The sequence below is a fragment of the Oncorhynchus nerka genome, linkage group LG28, assembly GCF_034236695.1.
Source record: "Oncorhynchus nerka isolate Pitt River linkage group LG28, Oner_Uvic_2.0, whole genome shotgun sequence".
In the NCBI taxonomy this organism is placed as follows: Eukaryota; Metazoa; Chordata; class Actinopteri; order Salmoniformes; family Salmonidae; genus Oncorhynchus; species Oncorhynchus nerka.
Genome location: NC_088423.1, coordinates 51,568,108 through 51,583,519, shown reverse-complemented (window position 1 = coordinate 51,583,519; position 15,412 = coordinate 51,568,108). Strand labels below are relative to the sequence as shown.

Genomic DNA, 15,412 nt, shown 5'->3' with positions numbered 1-15,412 from the left:
ATTATCACCTGTGGAATCACTGGGGGTTGATGGCAGCAGTAGGATCTTGTGGGCAGAGTAGAGTTTCTCTTCGAAAGTTAATTAGTACTGTGAATAAAGACTTTTCACTGACAAGCTTAAACAATGCATTGAAACGGAGAAAATCAACACCCTCAACACAAGACACTCAGGTGCAGGTAATTGTTGTATTCATTAAGTAGTATTTACTGTGTTAGTATCAAAGAAGAGGTCCAGCAGCATGCCTTTATTTCAGTGCTCCCTTGAACAATGCTTGATCTTTGTTTTGTTTATTAATGCTGATAAATTTGCGCTTGCATGTCTTAGTTGAATGACGCAGTATGTGTATATAGTCATTAGTCAATATATTTGACAGGGCTCTATGATAATTCCCCTTCAGCTAGTTCACAGAGAGCACTTACAGTGCTGTTAATCAACACCAGTAATCCGCTGTGTTAACCCTAGTGTGTCGGAGGCTCAACAAGGGGCTTCTAATTCAGTGGAGTGGTCGTGCTTTGACCGGTGCTTCTCTTCCGGAGGAGGAATCTCTTTCCAGAACGCCCCCACTGGCCAATGAACTGGGATGCCACTCAGGCACATGGTCCTGGTCACCACAAAATAACTTGCGACTAGTGTGCTGACAAATGTCACTACTTTTACTGGTGGCAGGTTGCCCTAGCTACTTGCCTCCATATTTTCCAGTAAACTCCAAGGTTAACTCTGTGCAATAAATTGGGAATCCATCTGGGCCAGTTGCCCCGTGTCCACATTTTCCCAGGTGGCCACCACTGGAAGACTGGAATCCCCTCTCTTTGAGCACCGGTGCGCTGAGGATTACCGCCAGCTCCAGCCGGGGCCCGCTGGGGTTTATTTGAAGGTAAAACACCCAACCCCAATTATCTCTTGTTCATTGACCCTCATTTGGGTTCATACATCAACTGCATATTTATATATATATTTTTAAACCTTTATTTAACTAGGCAAGTCAGTTAAAAACAAATTCTTAGTTACAGTGACAGCCTCGCAGGGGACAGTGGGTTTACTGCCTTGTTCAGGGGCATAATTATTATCTTGTCAGCTCAGGGATTTGATCCAGCAGCCTTTCGGTTACTGGCCCAATTCTCTAACCACGAGGCTACATGCTGCCCCACATATTAATTGGTGTGTACAGTAAACTCAGCAAGTCTGACATAAACCTACTTCATTGGTCAAGCATGGGCTTATATCATTGAATTTGAAGTGACTTATGTGTCTTATTAATTCTACCATGAACCTGGGCAGGTAGTGCTGCTGATTTAAGCCAGGGTCTGTATTTCCAGTCTGTGAGGGGGGTGACGTAGTGTTTTTCTAAGTGTTCAGTATCACCCTCATAAATTCACACAAAATGATTTGTATGTGTCATTTGAATTTTGGTAGGTGATCAAATCCTTGTTGAGTGCACAGAAGACCAGGAGGACTTTTTTCTTCTTCTTGTAAACTGAGCCCTTACTATAATTAGATATGACTTGGGGGGCTTGGAGGCTGTTTGCAAAGGATTCGTGTATACAGCAGCTGCAGGTCTATTAGAAGGGCATTGCTGCCTCTCTTAATTGCACAGATTTGAGTGTCTGTAGCATCTGTGTACCATATCCCATTTCTGGATTCAATAACTACTCAGAGCCAAAAAGCTGTTTAAAGGCTGGACATGATGAAAGAAACATATCTTAAATGCACTGAAAAGTTTGGCACGATCCAATGTTCATGCATGAAACTAATCTCTGTCTGGGGCCACGGAGTTTAAGATGTTTTGAAATTAAAATGGAGTACTATTTTTAAGTCGTATTGAATGCATTGTGGTTTTGAACTGGGTTCACACATTTTTCTGCATTGGCAGGCTTGTATTATTATTCAAATGGCAATGATGCTCTAGTCTTTCTTTTCTTTCTTTTTTTTTGGGGGGGGGGGGGGGCAATGAATATGGAAACAAGATATTTTGTATGTCATTGAAACAATTAGTCATATTGAGCAGTTGCACTCACTAGTCAGGTTTGTTACTGTGCCCTTATTCCAAGCCATGTGGCTGCTTGCTGATTTTGTGGGAGAATTATGATCCAACGGATGTTGAGCCCAACAAACCGATTCCAAAGAAAGACCGTTTTTGGGTGGTATTTGTGCATGGTATACTGTGCATTTTCATTGCAATTGAAAGACAGAAGATTGGGAAAAGCAAGGTAATAATGAATGCTAAAATAGGAATTCATTTTGAGCCACAAGTGGAACACAGATTGCATTATTTCTGTCAAATATTCAATGAATGTAGAAACATTGATTTATTATACGTTTCTAAATGATTCATGTCTGAACAAATTTAAATGGAAGTGTAATTATGAATTTTCACAGGGGGGAATACATTATGCACTGACACACTAAAATGAGTCACAATCAAGTTAAAGTATGAAACCCTCTTATTTCCCAACAGCATGCAAGAGAACAATGTGAACCAGCCTACATCATTGTCTCAGCTCTTGAGAGAGAACTACTTGGCCGAAGCGAGGGCGCACCAGAGACACAGAGGCATGAGCCGTTCCGACTCCTCGTGGCACCTGGTCTACGTGCCCCTCAAAGGCAAGGCGGAGGACTACGCGGGGCAGGACAAGCCCCAACCCCAGATCCCAGACCTCTCAGCCTTCCTGAGCCAGGAAGAACTGGATAAGAGTGTCAACCTGGCCTGTCAGGCTATCGGGCACGAGGCCGGCGAGGAGAGGACAGAGTTCAAGGCCCCGGTCACCCCTTCTGTCACCTCCACTGCATCCAACACTCCCGACACCCAGCCTGACCTGGAATTAAAAGAACCCCTACCAACACATGCAACATTCTTCCCAGAGAGACGGTCATTCTCACCTCTGTCCATACCGGACAATGTGATAAGGATAGACAAACAGATATATCAGCCATCCCAACTGTCCATTCAGGACAACGCAATAAGGACCGACAGACAGAAATATCCACTGTCCCAATCATCCATCCAGGACAACGACACAGGGACAGACAGAGAGTTGTACCCACCGTCCATCCAGGACAACGACACGAGGACAGACAGACAGACGTTCCCACCGTCCATCATCCAGGACATTACAATGAAGAACAACTGTGTGGCCAGGGAGGCCTTTGAGGACTTTAAGAGGCCAGGGGCTAGGGGGATGAACACTCCAGAGTACGGCCTGGGGACCCAGTCCAAGAAGGAGTTCCTCAACAAGGCAGCAGACTTCATCGAGGAGCTCTCCTCTCTGTTCAAGGCTAACAGCTCCAAAAGGATACGTCCCAGATCATGCAAAACTCATAGGAGCAGAGCCAACAAGGGTGAAGTGGATGGGAGCGTTTACTCCCTGAATGCAGACAACAGGGAAAGAACCATTCTTCTCCAAGACTTCGAAACGGAAATGGAGATTGAGAGGTCTACTAATCCTTTCAGCATTCAGCCATCAGAAGTCCAGGGTTTGGGCATGGATTCAGGGTTTGGGCATGCTTACTTCCCCATGCAGGACTGGAGGACTACTGAGGAGCAGAATGATGAGGCTGAAAGCCCTGCCCTGGTGGAGATCACCCCCGGGGTGTACACAGCCGACTCCATCTGTGAGCCCCCTCACTTCATCCAAAAACTGAAAAGCAGGGAGGTGCTGGAGGGCAGCAAGGTACAGCTGGACTGCATTGTTCGAGGACTCCCCATGCCCGAAGTCCGGTAAGGCTAACCAAACGGTCAACCTCACTGAATGTTAGTGTTTAGGTAGCCAAAGTTTCATATCTTCTTAATTTAAAGGATATCTTCCCCTTTTTTTATTATTATTATTTTTTTTTTTACACATACCTCGACTTTTACACTTCGTCTGAAAGAAGTTTATGGGGCAAAGAGAAACTGTCATCCGTAGTTAAAATGTATTTAAATAGCCACTGCTAACTTTAGCTAATCCTATCTAAAAGTTACAGTGGCTAAAGTCAGCTTAAAGGCCCGGTGCAGTCAAATTTAAAAGTTTTGTATCATATTATACAACAGCTGATGAAACTAACACTGTAAAAGTGTGACAACATTTGATCAGTGTTAATTCCTGATAGTTGCTTGTTGAAAATTCAATCTACACAGGACCTTATAATCAGCAGGTGTGCAAAGGCAAGGGTTTCGGCTTTCCATAGTGACATCACCATGCAGTCAATTTGTTAATAGACCAATAACAAAGAGAGTTCCAAACCTGTCTGCCAATAACAGCCAGTTTTCAGTTTTCGCCTCCCCACTCAGACCACTCGGACAGTCCTAGCAAAATTCTTGCTTGGGAAATAGTTTTTTTTTGCGAAAAAGTTACTTTTGCCCATTTTAATGGAAGTCTATTACAGTAAGGTACTTAATTGCTACCTAGAAATTATATTGATATAACAATGGCTGCATTGGGCTTTTAAAGGGCCCCCACAGAGGAAGTTGCCGCCACTATTTTGATGTAATTTCCTGTCCTATAGTGGAAACACGTTTAGGTTTCACCTACGAAGAATGACGAAGGTTACTTGTACATACTCACAAATTATTTATGGGAATTTCCACTTGGAGTTGATAAATATTTTTAAAAAGTAGGGACTGTCAGCTGTGAGTGTAGCTACTGTAGCTAGTAGGGCTGGGAATTGCCAGGGACCTCACAATACGATATTATCACGATACTTAGGTGCATATTTTGTTGTGCTATAGCCTGCATTTAAAATTTATAAAATGTTGTTTTTGTGTCACAGATCTACACACAATACCCCATCATGTCAAAGTGAAATTATGTTTTTAGAAATGTTTACTAATTAATAAAAAATGAAGAGGAGAAATGTCTTGAGTCACTAAGTATTCAACCCCTTTGTTATGGCACACCTAAATAACTTCAGGAGTAAAAATGTGCTTAACAAGTCAGATAATAAGTTGCATGGACTAACTCTGTGTGCAATAATGGTGTTTAACATGCTTTTTGAATGACTACCCCATCTCTGTACTCCACACATACAATTATCTGTAAGGTCCCTCAGTCGGGCAGTGAATTTCAAGCACAGATTCAAAGAACAGGGAGGTTATTAATTGCCTCGCAAAGTAGGGCACCTATTGGTAGATGGGGGAACATTTTAATATCCTTTTGAGCATGGTGAAGTATACACACAGTCATTACAAAGATACAGGCGTCCTTCATAACTCAGTTGACAGAAAGGAAGTAAACCGCTCAGGGATTTCAACATGAGGCCAATGGTGATTTTAAACCAGTTAGAGTTGGATGGCTGTGATGGGAGAAACCTGAGGATGGATCAAAAACATTGTAGTTACTCTACAATGGTAACCTAAATGACACAGTGAAAAGAAGGAAGCCTGTACATAATACAAATATTCCAAAACATACATCCTGTTTTAAATAAAGCACTAAAGTAATACTGCAACAAATGTGGCAAATAAATGAATACAAAGCATCATGGTTGAGGTCATTCCAACACAACGCATATTTGAGTACCAGTCTTCTATTTTCAAGCATGGTGGTGGCTGCATTATGTTATGGGTATGCTTGTCATCGGCAAGGACTAGGGACGTTTTGGGGATAAAAAGAAAAGGAACAGAGCTAAGCACAGGCAAAGTCCTAGAGGAAATCCTGGTTCAGTCTTTCCAACAGACACTGGGATACAAATCCACATTTCAGCAGAGCCATAACCTAAAACTCAAGGACAAATATACACTGGAGTTACTTACCAAGATGACATTAAATGTTCCTGAGTGGCCTAGTTACAGTTTTTATTTAATTTGGCTTGAAAATCTATGTCAAGACTTGAAAATGGCTGTCAAGCAAAGATCTGTGGTGGAAAAAGTACCATTGTCATACTTGAGTAAAAGTAAAGATACCTTAATCGAAAATTACTCAAGTAAAAGTTAGTCACCCAGTAAAATACTACTTATATAAAAGTATTTGGTTTTAAATATACTTAAGTATCAAAAGTAAAGGGTGCACTATTTTTTATTCCCCCCCCCCCCCAGATAGCCAGGGGCACACTCCAACACTCAGACATAATTTACAACAAAACATTTGTGTTTAGTGAGTCCGCCAGATCAGAGGCAAAAGGGATGACCAGGGATGTTATCTTGATACGTGAGTGAATTGGACCATTTTCCTCTCCTGCTAAGTGTTCAAAATGTGACGAGTACTTTTGGACGTCATGGAAAATGTAATGAGTAAAAAGTACAGTTTTTCTTTAGGAATGTAGCAAAGTAAAAGTAGTCAAACATATGAATATTAAAGTACAGATACCCCCAAAAATGACTTAAATGGTACTTTAAAGTATTTTTTACTTAAATACTTTAAACCATTGGCAATGATCAACAGCCAACTTGACAGAGCTAGAAGAAGTTTAAAAAGATTAATGGGCAAATATTTTACAATCCAGGTTTGCAAAGCTCTTAGAAACTTAACCAGAATGACTCACATCTGTAATTACTGCCAAAGGTGATTCTAACATGTATTGACTCAGAGGGTTGAGTACTTTTAATGAAATGTATTTGTTTTATTTTCCATTCATAAAAAATATAAAAAAGTAGAATTCTTCTTCCACTTTGACATTACAGAGTGCTTGGTGTAGATCATTGAGAAAAAATGGCAATTAAATCGCACTTTGTAACGCAACAAAATGTGGAAAAAATCAAGAGGTGTGAGTACTTTCTCAAGGCACTGTATTGCGATTCTCCCGATTCTATATGTATTGTAATTCGATACTGTGATTTTATTGCGATTCAATGTTCCAAACTTATTGCTCACCCCATATGTCTGCTGCAGAGGGACAAGAGGGAGCCATGAGAAAACGAGTTTCGATCAGTCATGGAAATAAAAGTCCCTATTTAAAAAGAAGTTGGAGAACATGCTATGAAGGAAATATACTGGAGCTTTGATGCAGGTACAGCTAACTAGCGCAAAAATAATATTAAGATATTGTCAAGGCGATACAATATATCGTAAAAAATAATATCCTGATATGTAACTATATATTTTTTTTTACCCCATCACTACTAGCTACCAGTGGTGTAAATACTTAAGTATAAATACTTGAAAGTACTACTTAGTAGTTTTTGGAGGTATATGTACTTTAATTTTACGATTTATATTTTTGCCAACTTTCACTTCATTCCTAAAGAAAATTATGTACTTTTTACTCCATACATTTTCCCTGACACCCAAAAGCACTCGTTACATTTTGAATGCTTAGCATGACAGGAAGATATACACGGATAAAATATACACGGATAACAAGGGGCACGCTCCAACACCCAGACATAATTTACAAACTAAGCATGTGTGTGCTTAGTTTGACACTGGGTACCTAAGGTACTAAGTCCCGCGGTGTAAGCTTGCAACTTTTAAAGGAGGAACCACTGTGTGTGTATATATATATATGCACGCACGCACGCACGCACGCACGCACACACACACACGTGTATATATATATATATATATATATATATATATATATATATATATATATATATATACACACACATTCATACACACACACATACACACAGTGGTTCCTCCTTTTAAAAGTTGCAAGCTTACACCGCGGGACTTAGAGGTACCCAGTGTCGTGGCTTCATTGCTCCAGACCACCACAAAGGGGAGATAGAGCACTCATTATGCATTTGGGTCCAAAGGTTTTTATTTGACCAATCATTTCATTACAGTACAACGGCTTGATTTGTTTGATCGTAGCTAGCTACATAGCTAGCTACATAGCCGTCTTTGTATCAAAGATAATTGTGTAGTCTTGAGCGATTTCCTAGGTTAGCTAGCCAGCTATTGTCGTTCTTTTAACGCAACGTAACGTAAATCAACACTGCTAGCTAGCCAGCTAGCCCCGAATAGCAGCACAGTAGCACAGTAGAAACCATTACACTCAACGGAACGACTTGATTAGTGTAGTGTCAACAACGCAGACACTGCCAGCTAGCCTACATAGTCAACAACGCAGCCTCTGCCAGCTAGCCTACTTCAGCAGTACTGTATCATTTTAATCATTTTAGTCAATAAGATTCTTGCTACGTAAGCTTAACTTTCTGAACACTCGAGACGTGTAGTCCACTTGTCATTCCAATCTCCTTTGCATTAGCGTAGCCTCTTGTGTAGCCTGTCAACTATGTGTCTGTCTATCCCTGTTCTCTCCTCTCTGCACAGACCATACAAACGCTCCACACCGCGTGGCCGCGGCCACCCTAATCTGGTGGTCCCAGCGCGCACGACCCACGTGGAGTTCCAGGTCTCCGGTAGCCTCTGGAACTGCCGATCTGCGGCCAACAAGGCAGAGTTCATCTCAGCCTATGCCTCCCTCCAGTCCCTCGACTTCTTGGCACTGACGGAAACATGGATCACCACAGACAACACTGCTACTCCTACTGCTCTCTCTTCGTCTGCCCACGTGTTCTCGCACACCCCGAGAGCTTCTGGTCAGCGGGGTGGTGGCACCGGGATCCTCATCTCTCCCAAGTGGTCATTCTCTCTTTCTCCCCTTACCCATCTGTCTATCGCCTCCTTTGAATTCCATGCTGTCACAGTTACCAGCCCTTTCAAGCTTAACATCCTTATCATTTATCGCCCTCCAGGTTCCTCGGAGAGTTCACCAATGAGCTTGATGCCTTGATAAGCTCCTTTCCTGAGGACGGCTCACCTCTCACAGTTCTGGGCGACTTTAACCTCCCCACGTCTACCTTTGACTCATTCCTCTCTGCCTCCTTCTTTCCACTCCTCTCCTCTTTTGACCTCACCCTCTCACCTTCCCCCTACTCACAAGGCAGGAAATACGCTCGACCTCATCTTTACTAGATGCTGTTCTTCCACTAACCTCATTGCAACTCCCTCCAAGTCTCCGACCACTACCTTGTATCCTTCTCCCTCTCGCTCTCATCCAACACTTCCCACACTGCCCCTACTCGGATGGTATCGCGCCGTCCCAACCTTCGCTCTCTCTCCCCCCCCGCTACTCTCTCCTCTTCCATCCTATCATCTCTTCCTCTGCTCAAACCTTCTCCAACCTATCTCCTGATTCTGCCTCCTCAACCCTCCTCTCCTCCCTTTCTGCATCCTTTGACTCTCTATGTCCCCTATCCTCCAGGCCGGCTCGGTCCTCCCCTCCCGCTCCGTGGCTCAACGACTCATTGCGAGCTCACAGAACAGGGCTCCGGGCAGCCGAGCGGAAATGGAGGAAAACTCGCCTCCCTGCGGACCTGACATCCTTTCACTCCCTCCTCTCTGCATTTTCCTCTTCTCTCTCTGCTGCTAAAGCCACTTTCTACCACTCTAAATTCCAAGCATCTGCCTCTAACCCTAGGAAGCTCTTTGCAACCTTCTCCTCCCTCCTGAATCCTCCTCCCCTCCCCCCCCTCCTCCTCTCTGCAGATGACTTCGTCAACCATTTTGAAAAGAAGGTCGACGACATCCGATCCTCGTTTGCTAAGTCAAACGACACCGCTGGTTCTGCTCACACTGCCCTACCCTGTGCTCTGACCTCTTTCTCCCCCCTCTCTCCAGATGAAATCTCGCGTCTTGTGACGGCCGGCCGGCCAACAACCTGCCCGCTTGACCCTATCCCCTCCTCTCTTCTCCAGACCATTTCCGGAGACCTTCTCCCTTACCTCACCTCGCTCATCAACTCATCCCTGACCGCTGGCTACGTCCCTTCTGTCTTCAAGAGAGCGAGAGTTGCACCCCTTCTGAAAAAACCTACACTCGATCCCTCCGATGTCAACAACTACAGACCAGTATCCCTTCTTTCTTTTCTCTCCAAAACTCTTGAACGTGCCGTCCTTGGCCAGCTCTCCCGCTATCTCTCTCAGAATGACCTTCTTGATCCAAATCAGTCAGGTTTCAAGACTAGTCATTCAACTGAGACTGCTCTTCTCTGTATCACGGAGGCGCTCCGCACTGCTAAAGCTAACTCTCTCTCCTCTGCTCTCATCCTTCTAGACCTATCGGCTGCCTTCGATACTGTGAACCATCAGATCCTCCTCTCCACCCTCTCCGAGTTGGGCATCTCCGGCGCGGCCCACGCTTGGATTGCGTCCTACCTGACAGGTCGCTCCTACCAGGTGGCGTGGCGAGAATCCGTCTCCACACCACGTGCTCTCACCACTGGTGTCCCCCAGGGCTCTGTTCTAGGCCCTCTCCTATTCTCGCTATACACCAAGTCACTTGGCTCTGTCATAACCTCACATGGTCTCTCCTATCATTGCTATGCAGACGACACACAATTCATCTTCTCCTTTCCCCCTTCTGATGATCAGGTGGCGAATCGCATCTCTGCATGTCTGGCAGACATATCAGTGTGGATGACGGATCACCACCTCAAGCTGAACCTCGGCAAGACGGAGCTGCTCTTCCTCCCGGGGAAGGACTGCCCGTTCCATGATCTCGCCATCACGGTTGACAACTCCATTGTGTCCTCCTCCCAGAGCGCTAAGAACCTTGGCGTGATCCTGGACAACACCCTGTCGTTCTCAACTAACATCAAGGCGGTGGCCCGTTCCTGTAGGTTCATGCTCTACAACATCCGCAGAGTACGACCCTGCCTCACACAGGAAGCGGCGCAGGTCCTAATCCAGGCACTCGTCATCTCCGTCTGGATTACTGCAACTCGCTGTTGGCTGGGCTCCCTGCCTGTGCCATTAAACCCCTACAATTCATCCAGAACGCCGCAGCCCGTCTGGTGTTCAACCTTCCCAAGTTCTCTCACGTCACCCCGCTCCTCCGCTCTCTCCACTGGCTTCCAGTTGAAGCTCGCATCCGCTACAAGACCATGGTGCTTGCCTACGGAGCTGTGAGGGGAACGGCACCTCAGTACCTCCAGGCTCTGATCAGGCCCTACACCCAAACAAGGGCACTGCGTTCATCCACCTCTGGCCTGCTCGCCTCCCTACCACTGAGGAAGTACAGTTCCCGCTCAGCCCAGTCAAAACTGTTCGCTGCTCTGGCCCCCAATGGTGGAACAAACTCCCTCACGACGCCAGGACAGCGGAGTCAATCACCACCTTCCGGAGACACCTGAAACCCCACCTCTTTAAGGAATACCTAGGATAGGATAAAGTAATCCCTCTCACCCCCCTTAAAAGATTTAGATGCACTACTGTTCCACTGGATGTCATAAGGTGAATGCACCAATTTGTAAGTCGCTCTGGATAAGAGCGTCTGCTAAATGACTTAAATGTAAATGTAAATGTCATATCGAGTGGTTCCAATGACGAATTTGACCCCCGTCCCTGGGTGAAGATGGCTGACAAAACATTACGGTGGAATCAAATGTAAGTAGTTATAACATCATAACGAGTCAAGCAAAACATTTACATTTGAGAGGAGTATGTTCGTTAATATAGAGACAAACGTTTGTGCATATTTTTTTGTCATAAAGGTAATTTACGAAAATCGCTATTTAGCAAGTTAGCTGACTAGCTAACATTAACCAGCTAGCTAGCTAGTGTTATGACAGGAGAATGAATTCATAATTCGTGTTGTTTCATGTTTTAGGGGCTCCTGAGAAAACCAGCAAACCAGGCTGTCGTATTGTGAAACAGTGGATGAATAGAATCTAGCTAGCTAAAGCATTTACTGCAAATTGAATGTACAATTGTGTGAGCTTGCCTTGCAATGCAGCTGAAGTAACATAGCTAGCTAACTATTTACTTGCTTATTGTGTAGTGGGGGATAAAAATAACTGTATTACTATGGATGTGTAGCTAGCTACAGTATGTAGCCGATCTATGAACCTCAGCTATCATAGTTGTTGTATCAACTTCAAATCTGAATGGCATTAATGAAGCCTATGGATAGAGTAGAAATAATAACTTTATTGTGCCTAGGATGCAAGTCCAATATACATGTACTGTAGTTATTATCATTATTTGAATGATGCTGTGTCTGCATGTATATATTACAATTATACACTTCAACTGTGTTTACCACTCCTGCTCCTGGGACATCAATGATTACATATTATAACTATGCAATAGACTAGAAACAAGATTTAAGTAAAGGCTGATTTGTAATTCATATATACAGAAAAGAAAACCTATGCATATCTAACTTCCTTCATCTGCATTAATCTGAGGACACTGGATAGGTGTAGTATTTCAATGAGATGCTTAATTTCAACCAGTGGAGAACGTGAAACGCTTTATTGAAAGAAGTTCATTATCCAGGTGTTATAAATACATAATACATGCATTATAATCATGATAATTGTAATATTATATTATAAATACACATTCAATCTGTACTTCAATGAACCTATAAAATGAGGAAGAAAGACGAGGTGGGGAGATAGGTGTAGAAGACAGAAAGCGAAAGAGGTAAGAACAGAGGCAGACAGCATGTGATTAATGAATTACAGTGCTACCCTAATATTCTCTCAGTTCATCACAATTGCGGTGTCTCCTAACCAACCTTCAGGCCAACTGGGGGCTCAAGGCTATTTTAAGAGCGGGTGAGGTGGCGCTGATGGGACTGGCTTCCTCTCTCACATCAAAACATACCTGCAGACGAGAAAGATGGATAGAGAGAGAGCTTGATTAAGCAAAACTGACCTTGGATCATTAACTCTGGGACTACGACATATCTGTCTGTATTTCAATGTAAAGCATCTCTTTAATAATACTTCCTGTTGACATGAAAACATGGTGCCTTCTCGTTTGCTTAGTATTAGACATTTTAAATTATTCATACTTTTACTTTTTATACTTAAGTATATTTTAGCAATTACATTTACTATTGATACTTAAGTATATTTAAACCCATATACTTTTAACTTTTACTCAAGTAGTATTTTACTGGGTGACTAACTTTTACTAATGTAATTTTCTATTCTGGTATCTTTACTTTTTTTTTGGTAGGTAGGCTTGCTGGCAGGTTTTGGTTGTGGTACAGCAAAGCCAAATCAGCCCATACCCATGGTTCTCACAGGGGAAGTGAAATGATTGGCTAGAATGACTTTGCTCATGATCATGCAGGTGCAAATTACATGCAACTATAAGTTCCTTGTATTTTCGTTCGCGGGTGCCTTTTTCTTATCTGGGTAGACACTTGTGGTTTCTAGCTAACGTTACACCAATCAAAGCAGTGGAGTATACAGTGCATTCGGAAAGTATTCAGACCCCTTTACTTTTTCTACATTTTGTTACGTTACAGCCTTATTCTGAAATTGATTAAAACGTTTTTCCCCTCATCAATCTACATACAATACCCCATAATGACTAGGCAAAAACAGGTTTTAAAATGAATGGAAATATCACATTTACATAAGAATTCAGACCCTTTAAGCAGTAATTTGTTGAAACACCTTTGGCAGCAATTACAGTCTTGAGTCTTCGGTATGATGCTTCAAGCTTGGCACACCTTTATTTGGGGAGTTTCTCCCATTCTTCTCTACAGATCCTCTCAAGCTCTGCCAGGTTGGATAAGGAGTGTTGCTGCACAGCTATTTTCAGGTCTCTCCAGAGATGTTCGATCGGGTTCAAGTCTGGGCTGTGGCTGGGCCACTCAAGGACATTCAGAGACTTGTCCCGAAGCCCCTCCTGCATTGTCTTGGCTGTGTGCTTAGTGTCATTGTCCTGTTGGAAGGTGAACCTTCGCCCCAGTCTGAGGTCCTGAGTGTTCTGGAGCAGGTTTTCATCAAGGATCTCTGTAACTTTGCTCTGTTCATCCTTCCCTCGATTCTGACTAGTCTCCCAGTCCCTGCCGCTGAAAACATCCCCACAGCATGATGCTGACACCACCATGCTTCACCGTAGGGATGGTGCCAGGTTTCCTCCAGATGTGACGCTTGGCATTCAGGCCAAGGAGTTCAAACTTGGTTTCATCAAGAGAGTCCTTTAGGTGCCTTTTGGCAAACTCCAAGCAGGCGGTCATGTGCCTTTTACTGAAGAGTGGCTTCCATCTGGCCACTCTACCATAAAGGCCTGATTGGTAGAGTGCTACAGAGATGGTTATCCTTCTGGAAGGTTCTCCCAACTCCACAGAGGAACCCTGGAGCTTTTTCAGAGTGACCATTGGTTTCTTGGTCACCTCACTGACCAAGGCCCTTCTCCCCCGATTGCTTACTTCTTCCATTTAAGAATGATGGAGGCCACTGTGTTCTTGGGAACCTTCAATGCTGCAGACATGTCTTGGTACCCTTCCCCAGATCTGTGCCTTGACACAATCCTGTCTACGAGCTCTACAGACAATTCCTTCAACCTCATGGCATGTTTTTTGCTCTGACATGCTGTGGGACCTAATATAGACAGGTGTGTGCCTTTCCAAATTATGTCCAATCAATTGAATTACCCACAGGTGGACTCCAATCAAGTTGTAGAAACATCTCAGGGATGATCAATGGATTATTTTACTGTTGAAAACATTATTTAAAAAAATAAATAATAATAATTTAACTCGGCAAGTCAGGTTAAGAACAAATTCATATTTACAATGACAGCCTACCCCGGCCAAACCCGGACGACGCTGTGCCAATTGTGTGCCACCCTATGGGACTCCCAATCACGGCCGGATGTGATGCAGCCTGGATGCGAACCAGGTACTGCAGTGACGCCTCTTGTACTGGGATGCAGTGTCTTGGGATGCAGTATCTTGGACCACTGTGCCACTCGGGAGCCCAATCTAAATTGACATATGAAAGAAGTGCAAGAATCAAGGGTGAGTGAGCAATAAGATGCAAAGTGAGACATTTAAGATATTCAGAATGTTGTTGACACTGTCTAATATGAACACCAGTTAAACACATTTTGAAATGTGTAGCTTTCTTTTGTTTCAAAGAACAGAAGGCCAGTAAGAACATCTGTTTTTACAGGTATTTTGTAAATGATCTCAGGGTAATATTTGCTTGTTTGGGCTTGAATTTGCAAATATTCAGATATGCCTCTGTGTATTCATGATACTGAGCTGGTATTTACATACTGATACCCATGGACTCCAGTACTTTTAGTGAGAGGGTACAGTAAACTCAGAGAAGTGTCACAATTCCTAAGTATAGATCAGCTATTAGTTAGACAATACAACTGTCACTGTGTTTGTCATAAGATATGTCGATTGTGACAATGCTCTGTGTGGGATAGTCAAGACAAAGTTTTCAGTTTTCTAAGACGTCAAGGGAGATCTGCATGTTTGACGGGTGATTTTAGCAAACAGCTGACAAAGTGCCGTGTGTTCTGTTTTATGTCTTGTAACATTAGATCATTGCAGTGTTTGTGTGCAGCACTCTAAATGCCCGTGGGTTTTTATCAGCTCACAATAATATTCTGAAATATCTGAACACAGATTGTGGCCTATTTGCCAAGAAATAACAGTAACAGAATGTGGTGTACTAGTTTGAACCGTTGTGCAAAGATTCCTGCTTGAATTGATAGACAGAGAGAGGT

General features: G+C 43.4%; 1 protein-coding gene across 1 annotated transcript in view; it reads left to right on the top strand.

Annotated features, from left to right (window-relative positions):
* The first annotated feature begins 632 nt into the window (after nucleotides 1-632).
* Nucleotides 633-15,412, top strand: part of LOC115113396 (myopalladin-like) — a 51,657-nt gene continuing 36,877 nt past the window's right edge. The window contains 2 exon segments of the mRNA XM_029640980.2: nucleotides 633-874; nucleotides 2,456-3,715. Coding sequence (XP_029496840.2) covers nucleotides 2,457-3,715 — 1,259 coding nt within the window. The 5' untranslated portion in view covers nucleotides 633-874; nucleotide 2,456.